General features: G+C 47.5%; 1 protein-coding gene across 3 annotated transcripts in view; it reads right to left on the bottom strand.

Moving 5' to 3' along the window:
- Positions 1-19,811, bottom strand: part of LOC147623995 (uncharacterized) — a 149,673-nt gene that overhangs the window by 77,388 nt on the left and 52,474 nt on the right. For all 3 annotated transcript variants that reach the window (XM_086820678.1, XM_086820681.1, XM_086820679.1), the window contains 2 exons: positions 5,908-6,202; positions 5,691-5,815 (listed from right to left, as the gene is read on the bottom strand). In XM_086820678.1, coding sequence (XP_086676804.1) covers positions 5,691-5,815; positions 5,908-6,202 — 420 coding nt within the window. The remainder of the gene's footprint in view (positions 1-5,690; positions 5,816-5,907; positions 6,203-19,811) is intronic.

Raw genomic sequence — 19,811 nt, 5'->3', positions numbered from 1 at the left:
TCAACAAGTGTGTCAATAGCCCTAGTCCCCAGGTGCCACGAGTTTCATAATTAAAGCTATTATTTCACCACAAAAGTGGAGCTTTTGCCAATATCAGCTCTCTGCATCAACATTAAACCTTGTGCAACTTGGGAAAATTGAGGCTTTTCCAAAATTCATTTAATTGAAGCTCCTGCAACAACATAAATTTGGGGGTGGGCCAAAATTGGCAAAATTGGAGCCTTATGCAGCACATAGAAGTTCCATAGAGCCATGGAAGGTGTGGTAGCCTAGAAACGCTGTTGAAAGCGACTGCGCTTAGTTGTCAAACGCCTTGGAAGTCATTAAACTTCCATTCCCTGTGTTTATGTGCGAGTGTCATGGGTCCACTAACCGGATTGTCACCCGAAAAAGATTTGTAATAAGTGTTCGACATGTATGTCAATTTTTATGTGTTTGTACTGCCTTGTGTTATAAAAGGCTTCACTACTTCAATTTATTCATGTTTAGGTTTAGGAGGGGTTGATTTTTGAGAGACTGATGTAAGTGAAAGTCGTGAGTTGTTCCCTAGACCTTTGAGTCTCTACGTGTCCATGCTTGTTAAGCCTCTGAGCCAGACTTGTTGAGCCTTTGAGCCTTTTGTGCCAAGCTCACTGGCCTCTGAGCTACCCTGCCTGGGTGTCCCGCATGTCTTGCTAGAATAATCCGAATCCGCCGCTGCAACCTCCGTCTATGCTGGGATGCCCTCCTCCGTAGTCGTGGGCGTCTGGACCACCCAAGCTCAATCGCACGATCAATCAGTGTACCGCTGGTGTGGGCGGTATCCATGTCCTGCTGCTGCTGTGGTCCATCTGGCGCAGTGATGCCTGGACTAAAGAAGTCTGTAATGTGCCTCTGAGTCTGGCTCTCTGTGCGCCTAAGCAGGCTATCTCTATATCTCCGCAACTCAAGCAAGAACAATCCCAAACACCTCTGGTCCTGGTACCCCATGACTTTGGAAAGTGGTCCAAAACCCTCTATGAATAAACAGTGGAAACGACCACGTATCTCATAGTATGCAGTACAATGGCATATATAATGCAGCTCTGTCTCTGGCTCCCCATGGCATACTCGGCATATCCTGGCCTCGGCTGGTATACATCTATATCGACCAATCTCAATCTCAAGCTGGTGTGAGGATGTGCGAATCTGACCAATAGCACATCGTACTGCATGAGACAAGTGTACATCCATGTAACTGGGTCTGATCACAAAACCATCTGCTGTGAGCTGAAGAAAATGCTCTCTGTAGAAAGCCATCTTCGTGCCCAGCTCCTCCGTCGGCTGTATCCATGTCCTCCTAATGTCCAGCTGAACTAAATCCTGACGGATGAGTCTGGTAATCTCTGTCCGTGTAAGAGTGAGAGAGGGTGCATCAAGAGAATACTGGAAGGGAGGCAATCTGTCCATGCTAAAACCATGTGCCTGGAACCAAGATGTCATCTGTCCATACCAACAAGCCGTGTCTCCCTGTAAAGCTAACTGTCGGGGGGACTCAAGGGCGAGGCGTGCATATCTGTCTCGGGGGAGATCCCACAAGCCATGTATGTAGGAGACTGATCTCGAAGAGCCTCCATCACCAGAGGGGCAGCCGCCAGCTCTGCTCGAATAATCTCATGAGGTACCACGGCCTTGGCTATAATAATCCTAGCAATCATAGATACCCAAGGCCTCTCGATACCTCTCCATCCGCCTACGTTGTGACCCAATGAAGGTCCCTTATCTGCACTCCATAAAGCATAGCTGATGTCACTAGAGTGTCAAAAAGCCAAAGTTTCGTTCGAGGTTCCTGAAACTGAACCTGCGAACACATCCTCTCCAAACCACCCAGGGCTGCATGTGCTCTAGTCAATCTAGTCTCTGCTGCTCTCCTCATCGAAAACACTGGCCCACTCAATACTACTCCAAGAAATGTATATGCATCTGCATACTCCACAATCTCCTGCCCATATGTAAATGTGGGAGCTGATCGCCTAACCCACTGTGGCGTGGTGTTAAACACCATAACCTTGGTTTTGCCAAGGTTGACAGACAATCCACTATCATGTGCAAACTCATGTAAAGCACCCAGATGACGCTACATACCCTCAGGGGAGTCAGAGATCAACACAATATCATCAGCATATAACAATAGTGGGATCCATGTACCTGCTAGCTGGGCTCCTCTATCCCCCAATCTCTCAATGTAGTCAGAAGCCTCATCCACATACATACCAAACAATGAAGGGGATAGCGGGCAACCTTGCTTCACTCCTATAGTGGAGTGAACCAAAGTAGAGACCCCTCTGGGGTGCGTACTTGTCCTGCAGCTGATCTATATAAAGCCATAATCCCCCATATGAGCTCTGTGGGTACCCCCATCTCCTGTAATCGCCTCATCAATCTGGCTCTGGGCACTGTATCAAATGCTTTGCGGAAGTCCACAAAGCTACAATAAATCCGTCGCCCATGTGACCTGCCCTCCTCAATAATGGCCCGCAGAGTCAAGATGTGATCAAGAGTAGAGAGACCTCTCCTGAACCCTGCCTGTCCCTCTGCTCGAATGCCCTCTCTCTCTGCCCATCTACTCAACTGCTGCTCACGAATGGATGCATACAATCGTGCTAGTGTGTGACCAATCATAATAGTGCGATAATTCCCTGGCTCCATAGGGTCCCCTGACTTGAAGATAGGCACGATGGTGGACCTACTCCAAGTCTCGGGTAAGCCTTCACACATAGCACGATTGAACATCACTGCTAGAAGCTCTGCCAGCATGTCTCTCGCATGAATAAAGTGCTCAGCAACCAATCCATCATGATCATATGCTCTCCCAGTCTTCATCCTATCAATGGCCTTCCTTACCATCTCTGCGGTAAAGAAAGTACATGTCTGTGGGCATGGTGCTGGCGGGTCAGGAAAAGGTGTCTGTCCAGGAACTGTATATAGAGATGCTGCATAGCTACCCCAGACCTCTGTAGAAGTGATGGCCAAAGCAGGGGAGGACTCATGAAACAAACGCCAAGCCTCCCTCGAATCCTAGCTCAAGAACAGCTGGTATAATTCCTGCTCTAGCTGAGCAAGGAAGGCCCGCTTCTTTCTTCGCACAAGGCGCCGGAAGGCAATACGTGACTGTCGATGAGTAGTGACTCCCAAAGCAACCTCCCGATGTAGTCTTGCTCTTGTCTCTCTACACTCCTGATCATACCAGCTGTTCTGGGGCATACACCGAGAACTTTGTCTCTGGCCAGGCTGAGTATGTGGATATGCCTCTCTCGCTGCATCCTGTAAAGTCCCTGTCAGTATATGGGTCAGCTCCTCCAAAGGTCTCCCTGGCTCCTCTGTGTACAGACGTCTATAAATTCCATCTGTGTAGACAGCATCAGTCTCTGAAGTAAAAGTATATCGAGTGTGATCTGCCCCTCGTGTCCTCTGAGCTGTGGTAAAGTGAAAAGAGATGGTCAATGTCAACAATGCATGATCCACTACTACCCCAATGGACCGAGATCCAACTGTGAAGTCCTCAATGCATGAAACAAAGCTCGGCGTAGCCATAACATAATCCACTGTGCTAGCACCATGTCTATGTGGAAAGCAAGTAAATCCAGCTGCTGATGGAAACCTCTGCAAGCCATTAAGTATGGCCAACCCATGTGCAGTCCCCATATCTACCAAATATCTCCCATACTCTGTGCACTCCACATCCTGTGAGCGTTTGTCTAATCCCATATCCAGAGTGTCCAGCTCTCTGAGCATCTCCTCTGAGGTATCATAAAAGGCTGTAAGGCGGTTGCCCGTCCGGGCATTAAAGTCCCCTAACAGGATGATGTCTCTATCCCTAGAGAACTCCCATATGTCATCATCTAGCACAGAGAAAGGAGACTACCCTCTAGGTGCTGCATATGTCGATGTACTAGGAGCAAAATAGCATATGGCAATATACAGGAATCTGCCTGTGTCGGCCCTCAGTCTCACCCACATATATTTGGCCTGATCATCTCTCCGAACGATGTGTAGAAGCGGGTGCAGCTCCTCCCTGAAAAGAACTGCCACCCCCCTGATCCTCTACTACTGTGTACCGATCTCGTCCCTACTCTGCAAGCTGTCTCCCATGTGTATCCTGTCACCTGTGGCATCATCTGACCAGGGGCCTGGTGAGTCTCCGAGTAGAAGACTATATCTCTATCTCTAAAGCTGTCCTCAAAGGCACCTACATCAAGTCTGAGGGATCCATTGCAGTTCCAGGCTGCCAGCTTTAATTTGGTCCCATAGGTCTCGCACCTTCATGTAGAGCGTCGCTCCACGATGACCACCCTCCCTTCTCTATAAAATGCTATCTTTCCCTTTTCTCTTGCTGCCCTAATCTCTGGCATGACTTCCTTCATATGTGCAAGCTGTGAAAGAGTAAGATCGTCACCAAGAAAAATGCCTGTATTCTTTAAAGTGGGTTGCCTCTTCAAGAACTCCTTCTTCGCCTCAATAGAGGGGAAGCGAAGTATGAGAGCTCTTTCCTTTGATGTTTCCTCGTTGCCTCTGCTTTTTTTGCAAGGGGGGTGGGGATGTGGATGGAGTGCTAAGGCAAGATGCATCTCTATATGCTGAAGGGGTAGTACAAGCATGCTATGCAGATCTATGTCTAACTCCATCCAGTGCCATAAGAGAGAGAGAGAGAGAGAGAGAGAGAGAGAGAGAGAGAGCATGATTGTCATTTCTGCTGAATGTGATCAATCTGCACACATTTCCTAGCGAGTGCCTATAGCAGATCTATAGGTGATAGCTTCAGCTATCTGGTGATCTGGACCCCATCCTCTCTTGAATCAAAGGGAGGAGTAGACAGCTAACGGGCGAGCTAGATCACAGCAGAGAATGGCAAGCATCACATAACAAGCACGGGGCCAGCAAGTTCCGAATGAAAGCTTGCCAACGTTCCGAGTAAAAGCTTGCTGATGAAGGACTGTCCACACACCCCCAACCCACCAACGGAGCCCATACAGAGCATATTGATTGATATCATTCACACCCTCCGTGGACACTGAGGGGAAGCTTCAAGGTGGGACACTAGGGGGAAGCTTCAGGGTGGCTCTAATTGCATGTGGAAGCACCATGAGGCCTTTCTACGGCCTTGGAGCCACGGCCCATTTCTCACTAACAGCCGGTATGTTTGTCTTCCCCCCCCCCCCCCCCCCCTCTTCTTTTTTTTCATTTTGATTATCTCTCCCTCTACGGAGCTGAGTTTGTACTTAGCCTGCGAGGCTGTTCTTTTTGGTAACTAATAGAAGGATCTCTTTTCCAGAAAAAAAAAGCGTAACCGTTAGTAGCGAAACATAGATGAGAATAGGGAGACTTAGTAAATAGCGCTGAGAGTAGGGAGACTTAGTAAATAGCATTGAGAGCATCGCCAAGGGTGAGGCTAGACCAATGCTGAACCAAAATGTTAACCCTCACTGAAGTACTACCAAAACTCATTGTCCAGATGTTTGGTCATGGCTTGACCTTTTACCTCAGCCAGATAAATACATCTGATGCCAAGCACCCACTATTACTGTAGACAGGCCTGTTAGTGCTGAAGTGAAAGCTCCAATATACAATGCTAACACAAGAAAAAATAACCTACATAAGCTCCAATGTCCGATGCAGAGATGAAAACTGTGGAAACCCTAAGTCTAAGTAGAGACCAAACAGTATGCTGTTACCTTGGCTAACCCTAGAGAAGCCATCACACCCAAGGTAACAAGAACAACAATAGTAACAATGATCACTGTCCGCACATTTCGAATAGGTGCATATGCCTCAGAGATATCCAGCTTTGCCAAAACACCTTGTAGATTTTTCACAAAATGTAAAAAAGTTACCAATATGTAAAGCCAGTCAAAATATTACATCATGACAGAGTATACATTAGATACACACCCCAGTGCATAAATCCAACAGGTCTATATGCTGCAATGACCTTGACACCACTGTAGTCGTGATACATCAAGATACCAGACTCCCCATTAATAGCCTGTAACATTGCACCATGGCTAGGAGCCACAGTGAAAGTTGGATTCTGCAGCGGTGGGAACAAATAACGAACCATGTTCATGCTCTCTGGCACACCTACCAGCAGTTCACCGGTTTCTTGAAGCCCCGTTCTGTCATAGACCAAGTTCACTAATTTTGTCGCATTCACCCAAGTCATCAGCACACCAATCAGTGTTTGTTTCTGCATATTAAAAAAGCAAGACAACAAAGAATTTCAAGTCATTTATACACAGTGAAAGCCATTCAGCATCTGAAGCAAAAAAGAAGCAAAAAAAGGTAAATACTGTACACAGACAGAGTCTAGCTGCTAAGCTTCCATACTACATTTAGATAAACTAGCAAGTGGCATCAGCATGGATTTATCCATAAGTGTGTGATAAAATTGTTTCCTTCACAGCATGTTCTTTAAGCTGCCTATTGCACCACTTTCACCTCTCTCTCTCTCTCTCTCTCTCTCTCTCTCTCTCTCTCTCTCTCTATATATATATATATATATATGTGTGTGTGTGTGTGTGTGTGTGTGTGTGTGTGTGTGTGTACATACATACATGTATATATATATATATATATATATATATATATTGTTGCGCCCCTCCCTTTCTGTTCATGCTGCATGCTGGTGGCTGTCCACGCTGCATGCCCCTCCCTGCTGTCTGTGCTGCACACCCCTTGCTACCACGTTGGCCCCTTGCTCCCAGCGCCCTGCTGTTCACGCTGTGCTGCCGCCCCTTGCTACGTGCTGCGCGCCCTCCCTACTGTCTGTGCTGTGCACCCTGCTGTCTGCGCCTCTTGCCACCATGCTGCGCTGCACCCTCCACCCTGCTCAGGCCCCCAAGGCAGCCACTAGAGGGAAATAGCCAAGATGAACCTACAGGAGCTGGAGGCACACATCAAGACTGTAGAGGACAACACCAAGAAGGCGTTGGTCTGAGCAGGAGGTGTAGGACAGGATCTTGAACCGACATGAAAAGCAGTTGGAAGGCCTCCATAAGGAGATACAGGGAAAGAAAAATAAGATTGAAGAACTGGAGGCAAAGGTGAGCCACCAAGAGGAGGAGATTCAGACACTGAAGGAGACCCTAATGCAACAACAAGCAATGCCAAAGGCTGCCCAAGTGATAGGGGAACTCCAGGCAGAAATGGAAGCCCTAAAGGCTACTGTCAAGGACTGAATATACAGGAGGGTCTAAGGATGGACTTGGAGCAGCTAAAGGCTGCCAGTGATAAGTTGCAGGAAGAACTGCAGACCACTAAGAAAGATTGGGTGGAGGTGGTGAAGCAGCACAAAACCCCATAGAGCATGAGACTCTCGAGGAAGAGAACCACAAGAAGGATAGGGCCCTCCATGTGCAAGTGTGGGGGCTACAGGTGGGGGCTGTGAGGGCAAAAGGACGAAAGGACCAGATGTACGAGAGATCAGAGCAAAACCACACAGCATGAAATATGTGAGTGAATATATATATAATGGTGAGTGCAAATATGTACAAGAGCCCTCAGGTGTGAGGTGACTCTGAGTAGAGAGACCAGTGCAGAAGCAGAGATGATGTCGGAGCTGAAGCACGGTCGGTGACAAAGACTCGCGTCGATGTGAGGGAAAGCACTCCAAGTGGTGGTCGGTGTTGAAGGCTCACGTCGGTGGAAGCAGAGGCACTCAGAGGTGATAGCGGCAATGGAAGATGAGGTGATGCAAGCTCTAATGACAAGGGTGTTGCTATACTTGAGGTGGTCGATGAAGAGCAGAGAGGGCTGCCGCCCCAAGTGATGGTGGTGGTGGAGCAAGCTCTGATGACAAGGGTGCTGCAAGACCTGAAGGGTGCACGCTTTGATGACAAGGGTGTTGCGTACCTGAAGTGGTGAGGAGCAAAGAGGGCTGCTGTCCCGAGTGGTGCAAGCTCTGGTGACACTGCTGCATACCTGAAGCAGAGAGTGGGCTGCCGTCCCGATGTAGCAGGGAGTGGGCTGCTGTCCCGATGGTGAGAGCTGAGCCAAAAACGCTGATATGCTCTATGTATAGCAGAGGGGGCTGCTGTCCCATGGGCTGAGGCAAAAACGCTGATATGCTCTATGTATAGCAGAGGGGGCTGCTGTCCCATGGGCTGTGGCAGAACGCAGACAATATGCTGATGTAAGCACTGATGTGAGCCCTGATGTATGCGCTGATGTAAGGCTGATGTAAACGCTGATATAAGCCCTGATGAAAACGTTGATGTCTGCTGATGTAAAACACAGATGAAGTGCTGATGTAGGTGCTGATCTATGCTGATGTAAAACACAGATAACAGTGCAGAAGTAAGCCTGATGTAAGCGCCGATATAAGCCTGATGTAAGGCTGATGTAATCCTGATGTGAGGCTGCTGTAAAACGCTGATGTCAGCCTGAGGTAAACGCTGAAGATAGCAGAAGAAAAACGCTGATGAAAAGTGTGTGGGAGAGAGAAGAATTAGGGTTAGGTTAATTCATGTGGGAGACATACACAGAGAGAACAAGGGAGAGAAATGAAATGAAATGAAATGAAATGAAATGAAATGAAATGTTATATTAACGTCTTCAAAAGGCCATAATGACCTATGAGACCAAAAGTTACATCATGGTGGATCTGATACAATGTCTGGATTAAAAAAAAAAAAAAACCCAGAAAATGAAAAATAAAGATGATACTACTGGCACCTAGAAAATGAAACTGGAACTGGAAGGTACACTATGGAGGTACCTCCATCTCATAATATGTGCCGCATCGGACACTGGCGGATCTCCTCAATATCCTCTGTGGTCAGCACCCTGACTGGGTGTCTCGCATGCCTCGCAAGAATAATCCGAATCTGCCGCTGCAACCTCCGTCTATGCTGGGATGCCCTCCTCCGTGGTCGTGGGCGTCTGGACCACCCAAGCTCAATCGCACGAAGAGAGAGAGTTGTGGGGATAAGTCAACTCATGAAGATATGAGAGTGTGTGACTCCCCTATCACACATGTATATTGCACTAGTACACATAGTGCACTTAGTACATTAAAAGTACTAAGTGTACTATGTACTATAACTTATGGGCTTGTACACACTATAAGGGTGGGCATAATGCCTTTACCCCAACAACCTCCCACTTAAAGGCAAAGTGCCCTTAAGTAAAGGAAAAGAAAAATCAGCATGTACATGATAATATACAAGGCCATATCAAGGCAAAAACTGGCCTCATCCAATGCCCATCAAGTGTCTGCAATGAGCAAACCGCTCCGGAGGCAAACTCTTTGTCAACAGATCTGCCGGGTTGTCATCCGTGTGAATCTTAACAAGCTGAATTTGCTTGTTCTCTATCACCTCTCTGATGAAGTGATACTTCACATCCACATGCTTCGTCTTTGCATGAAAAACAGGGTTCTTTGCCAACTGGATGGCACTCTGACTATCACAATGCAACAATGGAATATCCCCTGTATAGCCCAAATCAACCAATAACCGAGATAGCCATAATGCCTCCTTGCAAGCCTCTGTGGCTGCAATATACTCGGCCTCTGTAGTAGATAAGGCAGTGCACTTCTGCATCCTGGATATCCATGACACAGCACCTCCTGTGAATGTAAATACATAACCGGTAGTAGACTTCCGGTTATCTGGATGACCGGCATAATCCGAATCCGTGTAACCATGCACTAATGCATCCTGTTTGCCAAAGCATATGCACATATCCTGTGTGCCCTTCAGGTATCTCATGACACCTTTCACTGCTTCCCAATGCTTCTTGCCAGGGTTGGCCATGTATCTAGAAACCACTCCCACTGCAAATGCAATGTCCGGCCTAGTAGCAACCATGGCATACATGAGACTGCCACAAGCTGAAGCATACGGAATCTTGGCCATATCAGCCCTGCCACTATCTGACTGTGGGCTGTCCATAGCACTGAGTTTCACATATAGAGGCAAAGGAGTACTAGTCTTCTTCCCCCCGTCCATATTGAACTTCTGCAAGACTTTGCCAATGTATTCCTTCTGAGACAAATACAACACATGCTGATTTCTGTCCCGAAGTATCCGCATACCCAAGATGTGATTTGCATCACCCAAATCCTTCATATCAAAGGTTTGATGCAGCCTCTGCTTCAAGGTATCCATCTCCTTACGAGATTTCCCGGCAATCAACATATCATCAACATACAAGATGAGGATCAATAGACTGCCATCCAAAGCTTTCTTGGTGTACAAGCAGTGATCTATGTCACTTCTCCTGAATTTCTGGGATTTCATGAATGTATCAAATTTATGATACCATTCCCTTGGTGCCTGTTTGAGCCCATAAAGACTCTTTTTCAGCTTGCATACAAGCTTCTCCTTTCCACTCACTGCATAACCCTCTGGCTGCTGCACATATATCTCCTCATGGAGATCACCATGAAGAAAAGCAGTCTTCACATCCATCTGAATCAAGTCCAGATCATCATGTGCAACCAAAGCTAATACAGCTCTAAGTGTGGTCATTTTGACCACTGGAGAGAAGATCTCATCAAAGTCCACACCATATTCCTGCTTGAAGCCCTTAGCCACTAACCTGGCTTTGTATCTTGGCTTTGCATCTGGTGCAACTTTGAGCCTGTATACCCACTTGCATGGCAAAACCTTCTTGCCTGCAGGCAAATGCACCAACTTCCATGTTCCATTTTTGTGCAGAGAATCCATCTCTGACTTCATGGCACGCTCCCATAGAGCTTTGTCTGCCCTCTGTAAAGCCTCCTTATAACATGAGGGCTCCCCACAGTCAGTAAGCATCAAGTAGTCAACCCCTGGAACAAACCTGTCAGGGGCTCTGGAGGGTCTAGTGGACCTCCGTACCCAATGACCATCATTTGCAGGTTGCTGTCCAGCCTGCATATCACCCATTGGTGGCTCCTGTTCCATGCCATAAGGCTGAAATATCATGCCCGGTATTTCTTCTAACTGTGGTATATCCATAGGGATATCTTCTGCCATCTCTGGCTGTCCATTTGGACCATTTTCAGCACCATTTAAGGGCTGGTTTTCCTGCTGTAATGGCTGATTTACAGCCCTTTGTTGTTGTCCATGATGTCCATCATCATCAAAGATGACTCTGCCAGGCTCCTGTTGCCTTGCAGGCTCTTTATACATGCATGTTTCATCAAAAATGACATCATTGCTGCGTATAATCTTTCTATTCACGGGATCCCAAAGTCTATACCCCATTTCACCTCTGTCACCATATCCTAGGAATATGCATTTGTGAGACTTAGGATCAAGTTTGGTGCGCATTTCCCTGCGTATGTGCACGTACGCAACGCAACCAAACACTCTCAAGTGCTTGTATGACGGAGGCTTCCCTGTCCATACTTCTTCTGGCACTTTCCCACCAAGCCTCGTGTTAGCTGACCTGTTTATAAGGTGAACGGCTGTCATAACAGCTTCAGCCCAAAAACCATGAGGTAATGCAGCATGTGACAACATAGAACGAACCTTCTCCTGAATGGTCATGTTCATCCTCTCTGCTGTCCCGTTTTGTGGAGGATCATAAGGAGTAGAGAGCTCCCTCTTGATGCCTTTAGCATCACAAAAGTCCTGAAACTGTTTGGACATATACTCTCCACCATTGTCGGAACGCAAAGCCTTCAGTGTTTTGCCAGTTTGATTCTCAACAAGAGCAACAAACTTCTCAAACACTGAGAATGTATCACTCTTCAAACGAAGAGGATAGACCCACACGTTACGTGTGGCATCATCAATAAAAGACAAAGTATTTTGCCCCTCCCAAGGAAAGCTGAGGCATCTCACATACATCTGTATGCACAAGCTCTAACTGAGCATCTTTCTGTGCAAGAGCTTTCTTGTGGGGGCACTGTAGTTGCCTACCATATATACAATGCTCACAAAACTGAAAACTTGAAAACTTTAGAGAAGGCAAGTAACCCAAACGAGACAATTGCTCCATTCCTTTGACACTCATGTGTCCCAACCGGCTATGCCACATAGAGATTTCCGGCAGCTCGGTTGCATTTACATTAGCATGGTGACAAACACCTGCATGCATGAAGTAAAGAGTGTCCACCTTAGAGCCTCTGGCAACAACCAGTAAGCCCTTACTAATTTTCCACTTTCCACGACCAAATGTGGTAACATAATCAGCATCATCAAGCTGTCCAGTAGAAAGCAGGTTCTTCTTGATCTCAGGCACATGCCTGACATCATGGAGCATAAGCTGTGAGCCATCTGAAAACACAAGCCTCACATCACCTCTGCCAAGAATCTTGCATGCATGGTTATCACCCAAATAAACCACTCCTTCATTGCCAGCAGTATACCTGACAAACAAGTCTCTGCAACCTGTGACATGAAAGGAGGCACCTGAATCAATGATCCATGAGTGCATACCATGACCACCTGTAAGAAGTGAATGGGCATCAAGTGAAGACGTAAATAGGACCTCATCCTCACTGCCACCTGCATGTGACACATTGATTTCTTCAATCTTGACTCCACTTTTGCCCTTTGGCTTTACATCTTTGGCTTCATCTTTGTCTTTGTCTTTGCCTTTTCCCTTTTCCTTTTGATCATTTTTCCATTTGTAGCATTGCTTTTTAATGTGTCCCTTCTTGCCACAATAATGGCATTCCAAATCCTTTTTGGAGCGAGACTTGCTCCTTCCCTTTTCTTGGCTTTTTCCCCTTTGCTGGGATCTCCCACGTGCATTCATTGCATTGGACTTTCCAACAGAGTTGTTTTTCCTGTTCATCTCTTCTTGAAGAAGAGCACCCTCAACATCTGCATATGACAGCATAGCATGCGAATTGCTAGTGGCTGTCCTGAATGTGTCCCAACTCTCTGGCAAAGTGCATAACAGAAAAGTGGCTTTGAACTCATCGTCCATTGCCAACTTTTGATTAATGACCTGGCTGACAATACCATTAAACTCATTTAGATGGGCTGTCATAGACGCCCCTTCCTTCATCTGAAGACCTATGAGTTTCTTCAACCAATACACTTTGCTTGAGGCACTTTGTTGGGCATACAAGTCCTGCAATCTCTGCCACATTCCCCAAGCTGTCTTCTCTTCACGAATGCTGAAAAGTAATGAGTCTGACACAGACAACATGATAGTAGATCTTGCCAGCTCATCCATATCTTCCCACTCTTCAGCAGTAAGAGAAGCGGACATCACACCCCTTTCTTTGATAGGCTTGTGCTGCTTTTTCTGGAGCAACACATTGTAGCACTGGGTTTGCCAAATATCATAATTATGCGAGCCTTCAAGCTTCTTGATGTGAAGCAATGAAGAGCTCTCACTTGTGGTTGCCATAGCAATATGCAACCTGTCAATGCCTGACTCCCTGCAAAATGTGCAAACACTGCACCAAAAGCACACAAAGTGCTCACAGTTGTTCTCCCAAGCTTTATCTCCCACTGCGGAAGCACAAATGCAACTTTTCTCCCACTTTATGTGATGAAATCACCAAAATCTGGTTACGGCAGATTTAGGACAGCACCTTAAATGTGCTCTGTTGCCCTTCCAAAGTACTGTACAGCAGTACTAAGTGCTCACCTGTGATGTACCAAACCTGTACCGGCAAGTACAGCAGCTGAAATTGAACCTTTTCCTCACTCAAATCAGTGTACAGCCATGCCAAAACTTGCACAAAGCTGTGCCAAATCTGTACCAGCAGGTACAATAGCAATAAATGCTCTCCTGGCTGTCCAAATGAGTAAAAATCAGACTTTTACAGTCCCGAATACTGCATACAACAGTTCCGAACAGAAATTAGGCAAAAGCCCCTTGACTGCAAGCTGATTTCTGAGGATTCAAGGCATAAATGTCTCAGAAATTGGGCAAAAGCCCCTTGACTGCAAGCTGATTTCTGAGGATTCAAGGCATAAATGTCTTGCCTGCTGCTTTGCCAAGCTTAACAAGCATAAAATCTTGAAAAGCCCCTTGATTTAAGATCAATTGCTGATCATACATGGTACATTGACGCACATGAAGGCATCCAAAGTCTTCACGGTGCTTCCCCCTGGCCACATATACATCCAAATAATGAAAGCCCCTTGATTTACAGGCACATTGAGTGCTTGTAAGGCATCAACACATTATCCACAGCATCAAATGCGATTGCCTGCATGCAAATCAACCCAATCGGCACAAAAGCTCCTTGATTTGCACTGCAATTTTGCCCAAATGTGCGATTTCTCACATCATACAGCATGTATGAGTGCTTAATTGCACAATTACATCAAAAGCCCCAAATTTCGACATCCAATTTCCTGCAAATTGATCCTAATTGTGACCAATTTCCTGCAAATTGATCCTGATTGTGACCAATTTCCTGCAAATTGATCCTGATTGTGACCAATGTCACCCAATTTTGCCAATTTTACTCAAAATTGAGCAATTGGGCACCTGTACCTGCTCAATTGATTATTGTACCTGCTCAATTGCAAGTCCCAGAAAAAAAATGAAGCAAGATACCTTGTAATTTCTGAATTTTGTTGCAGGAAAGGGGGGTGTGCTGAATTTGGTGCTGCTATTGATGCTGATGCTGATGCTGATGCTGATGCTGATGCTGATGCTGATGCTCCTGCAGCTGTAGCTGATGTACGGATGGCTGGCTGCGTAGCAGATTTAGGTCACCTGCAGGTACTGTACGGGCTGGGCGACTGTACTTGCAGCTGACGGGTACAATCGTGCAGAGAACGTGTCCCCGTTGTCGCCCACGAGGAGAGCTACGCAGCCCATACAACCGCCTGCTGTGTAAGCGTTGTTACGCTTTGGCCTGCGTTACACGTGACGGGAAGTTGGAAAAAAAATGAGCGCCGCAGTTGAATGCCCCTTCGCCTGCGTGGCGCTACCCAACTTTACACGTAGCAATCGAATTGCTGTACGACGCTGCACTCCGTGTCCGCCTGGCTGCTGGCTAGAACTCCACGCTTCGCTATGAGCTTGTCTCCACGATTACACGCATGCCTTCGCTTGTGTTTGCCTGCTTCGCCTAGCGCCAGTCTACACCCAGCGCTACACGCTTCTTGGATTCAGCGCTTATCCGCCCAATGTATGGACGTATGCTGCGCTGACACCCCTGCATTCGCCTTCTTCTCCACCTGCGCGCCTGGGAGAGCAGGACTACTTAAGCCAGCTGATAGCAGTCACAGGGTACGACCAGCACAGGGTACGACCAGCAGAATGGCTGTGTGAAACGAGAGCTATGCAGCAGAGAGATTCAAAGGGCACCGGCTCTGATACCAGTTGTGTGGGAGAGAGAAGAATTAGGGTTAGGTTAATTCATGTGGGAGACATACACAGAGAGAACAAGGGAGAGAGAGAGTTGTGGGGATAAGTCAACTCATGAAGATATGAGTGTGTGTGACTCCCCTATCACACATGTATATTGCACTAGTACACATAGTGCACTTAGTACATTAAAAGTACTAAGTGTACTATGTACTATAACTTATGGGCTTGTACACACTATAAGGGTGGGCATAATGCCTTTACCCCAACAAAAAGGATGTAAAGCTCAGATGATAAACGCTGAGGTAAGCCTGATGGTGTGCTGAAGTAAACGCTGATGTACACCTGATGATGAAACGCTGAAGTCAGCCCTGATGTAGGCGGCCAGCAGATGATAGCAGAGAGGGCTGCTGTCCCATGGTGGCCTGTAGCAGAGGGTGGGCTGCTGTCCTGGGTAGTGGCCAGATGGTACCGGATATAACAATGAAGTGGTACACCAATGATAAAAGATAGGCAAGGCTATATATACTGAGGGGGGGGTGTTGGTTGGTCACCCTAAAAGGTGTAGGCCAGCAGCCAAGACAAAAAAACCTCAATAAAATATAAAATACCCAGGAAATTCCCTTTTCAGGGCTGGGAAAAATATTGTTTTCTTCACAGGGGCTTCCCCCAAGGCAAATGCCATGATGCTTTGCCAGATGCTAGGAGGGGACGGGACCGCCCACCCCTTTGCAGATACATGGAGGACATGGGAGGATATGACAAGAGAGCAACGCCTCATCATCAGATTCCCTGATGCCACTGCATACAAGCTTCTAAGACAAACGGGCTGCCCTCAAGGGCACACAGGTGTACATGAGGTACGATCTCACCCTAGCACAGGTGGCACACTGGTGTAAGGCGATGGTGACAGTTCAGGAGGCCCGTAGAGCAGGCAAGTGGGCTATCTACAGAGATGGCAGGGTCATTATCATTGAGCACCATCCCAAATAGAGACGCGGGGTCTATGAGACCAAACACCTAAGGTTAGCAGTATGGAACTGCAATGGCACCCTTGGTTGAATCCAAGAGGTTTGATTCTCACAAGCAGGGATGTCTTTTTCTACAGAGAGACTCATTAGGGCCTTGAGAGGGGTTTAAAACATAGCCAGGTATGAGTGGGAGACAGCTTTCCAAGGCGAGAGACCCGCACATCAGGAGGAGTACGTGGCTCAGGAGGGGCAGCTGTCCTTTTTAGACCCCACCTCCAACAGATTCTTAGCATCATCCAGAAGGTCGAGGATGCACAATATCTTTGAAGGCGGCTACAGCTTACCGGGGATAGAGTCATCCACATTGCTATGCGTTATTTTGCCCACCTCCTTCTATCTCCCTACCTGCCCTCACATCAAAACTCACCAGCATTCTCCACACATTTGCCACCACTTCTTTCATCTAGGCGCGGCGGTCTACCACCAAGCCACCTTGCGGTTCTATGCCCAAGACGAATGTCGAGCCACACACTCTCATCTTAAGCAGAAGGTACACATTGGGCAAATCACAAAGCGCCAAGCACAACAAATTTCTCAACGCCTCACCCAACACAAGAAACGGGAGTTCTACGCTCGGAAAGAGGAAGAATTATAATGACTCTTCTTAGGGCCAACTGTAGAGAGGCTTGGAAGAAACTCGGACAGTAATTGCCCCAAAAAGGGTTGAGCAAAATCTTGACACACTTAAACTGTTAATACTATTAAACAAGATGAAATGGCGCAAAACCAAATGAGAGAGCAATGCTGAAATTTACATGACACTACAATAGGGCCGGAAAGGGCCGACTGCCCTTGTAATATGATTGTATTATCAAGGATTCGTCAAGATACAAACTTCATGGGCATCACATGTCAAATTTCCAATGACATCCATGCGATGAAAACATTTTGCAAACATGTTTTGTCGAAGTCAGGGTTGATTCCATAGCTTGTCTCAAAGAACCTCACTACCCAATCCCCAGTGTCTTGGAAGCAGATATGCTCCACTGGCATCCATACACAAGCATGTGTGCCAAGCCGAGTCATAGAAGACCTTAATGGTCAAGCACGCTAGAGTAGGTAAAGAGAACTTGAAGAAGCTCTTACCGCTGAATTTGTTGATTTTGAGAGAAGAAATCAGATTTTGATCAAATTGTCGGCGATAGAAATGCTCCAAAGCATTTTTAGCAAGTACATATCCTAGAGATACGAGCTCAAAAGGACTCCCAAGGGCCAGACAGTAGTGTAGCACTCATTTGCTAGCTGATCCAACAATTAGCTCCAAGTACATAACAATCATCTCCCCCTATTTCAATACAACTTAGGCTTCCCACACCTCAACCTCTCACGTTGGGTCTACTTGGCCTACACTTACGCCATAGTTGGGTGTCATCATTAGAGGGATAGAACATGAGTTAGAGAGCATTTTTTAAGACTCACCAAGGATGGATTATTTTAGATTCTGAGATACATGCAGATCCACATGTGACATGCTAGGTGCATCACAATTGGTCAGCTCAAAGTATCCTCCCACCGCCTCCAAGTAGAGACTGGGATAGCCGAAAACATTCCACAAGAGGACCACACATATGCAAAGTATGCACCATAGTGGAGGCAGAGGATGAGGCCCACTATATGTTCAGATGCCCAGTGTATTATAAGATATAGGGGAGATTTTCTTTTTTCGAAAAAAGATCCTTTCATTAGTTATATAAAAACGCCCGTAGGGCTACAAAAGATCCTCTCCTGCTCACAAGAAAAACAGAGCAGTGAACAAAGCAAGGCAGCCCGAGAGACTCTCCCTAGGTGCTGAAAAGTACAAGCATCAGTACAAAGAATTAAGGGGATAAATCATACAATAGGAGGGGGGAAAAGCCAACCAGGTGGCCTGTAATGCCAACAGGGGGACCCCGCGTGTAGGGTATAGAAGGGGCCGCTGTGCCAGGTGGTGTGAAAGGCCTGGCGCTGCAAGATCGCCTCATCCGAGTCGCCCCGGATGCGGTCATACTGTCCTCGCAGGGTGTGGATCAACTCCTGCCAAATCCCCCGTACAGTCTCTGCTGATGGCTCCAGTCTCCCCTCAAAGGCCCTGAAACACCGGGCCCTCCAGGTGAACGAGGCTGCTGAGGAGCTCCCATCGTAGATCCCTCTCCTATGTCCAGCTGGCGGACGAGAAATCCGGTGAAGGAACAAGGCGAGGCTGGCCCCTAATGAATCTGATGGCCTGGCTATCCTACTCCGTCTCATAGCCCATAGCAAGCCCTAACGAAGTCGACCAAGCAGCGGCACCCCACGTATACATACCCTCTGGAGAGAGGGGGGCCAGAATACGCAGCATCCGCAGCCAAATCTGCTGCGCCTGACGGCAATCCCATAGGCAATGTCTCTGTGTCTCCATTGGGTGGCCGCATCGGACGCAAGCCGCCGGAAGACCGCTATAAACAAGCCAGGAGCCAACTGTTGAGCCCCTGTGGGCGACCAACCACACTGGAACGTCGAGATCCTGCGGGCCTGTCGACTAGCCCAGAGCCGGGCCCAAAAATCCTCCAGGAACTCCTCTGAGAGTACCTGTAGCCGCCAGTGCCCCGCTGCAGCTGGAGAGACCATCCTCCTCGCCGTCAAAATGTGCCGCCCCAGCCGAACAGTATACTGGAAAAAGGTGATCTCTGTGGCCTCAAGTGTCACGTGCATCCCGCACTTGGATGCCACGTAGACATTTCTGTACAGAAGGTGCAGGACCTGGGATGGTGAACTGGTCCCATGTGAGCCCAGTCCGGGACGAGTCAGCCAGGGATCCATCTCAGTCGTCCGAGGTCAGGTGTGCATTGTCCTGCACATGAGTCCAAGGTCAGGTGTGCACTGTCCTGCACATGAAGCAGTGCCAGTCCGCGCTGTGAGTCTCCCTCTGGAATGATGTCAGATGTTCTGTGTATCTGGTTTGCAACTGGATGCCAGGCTTCTATAGGCATGTAGGTTTGCATGTAGAGATGGGGCCAGCCCATAGGGCTACCCCAGTGAGAAGAATTGCACTTGCACTCTTAGTATGGGCATGGGGGAGGTGTAGAACCACCCCCAAGGGGCCAGGAGGGCCCAAGCTTTGCCCACCAGCCATGGCATGGGCTGGAAGGGGCTGTCGGCCAGCTGTACTGCTGCTGGACAGGCAGCCGACTGGGTCAGAAACCCTAATCAGCAGGTAGGCCAGGTGTAGGGGCAGTCCCACACCTCTGCGCAGCATGCCCAGCAGCCAGGAGCTGTCCCAGAAAACATGCGCAGGCTGGACAGCAGTTAATTAAGTGTGAAAGCATTTTATTAATAAGACACAGTCGTGGAGCTCCCTGAAGCCAGCCGACTCGGTGCTAAGTGGAGTATAAATACTCCAGCCCATAATCCATGAATCTGATCTCATAATTCACCAAGTGCTCCAAGCAAACAAGGGCCAGGACAGCCAAGAAGATTGCTAAAGCAAAGGGGTGAAGGACTGAAGGTCAAGGGCAGGTTTTCCAGCCAAGAAAAGGTCAAGTACTTTGTATTTGTTTTCAGATTTACATCATTCTAATAAAGCAAATA

The sequence above is a fragment of the Cibotium barometz genome, chromosome 26, assembly GCF_041138505.1.
Source record: "Cibotium barometz isolate CiBa-2024 chromosome 26, ASM4113850v1, whole genome shotgun sequence".
Taxonomy (NCBI): domain Eukaryota; kingdom Viridiplantae; phylum Streptophyta; class Polypodiopsida; order Cyatheales; family Cibotiaceae; genus Cibotium; species Cibotium barometz.
This window is presented reverse-complemented; position numbering and strand designations above follow the sequence as displayed.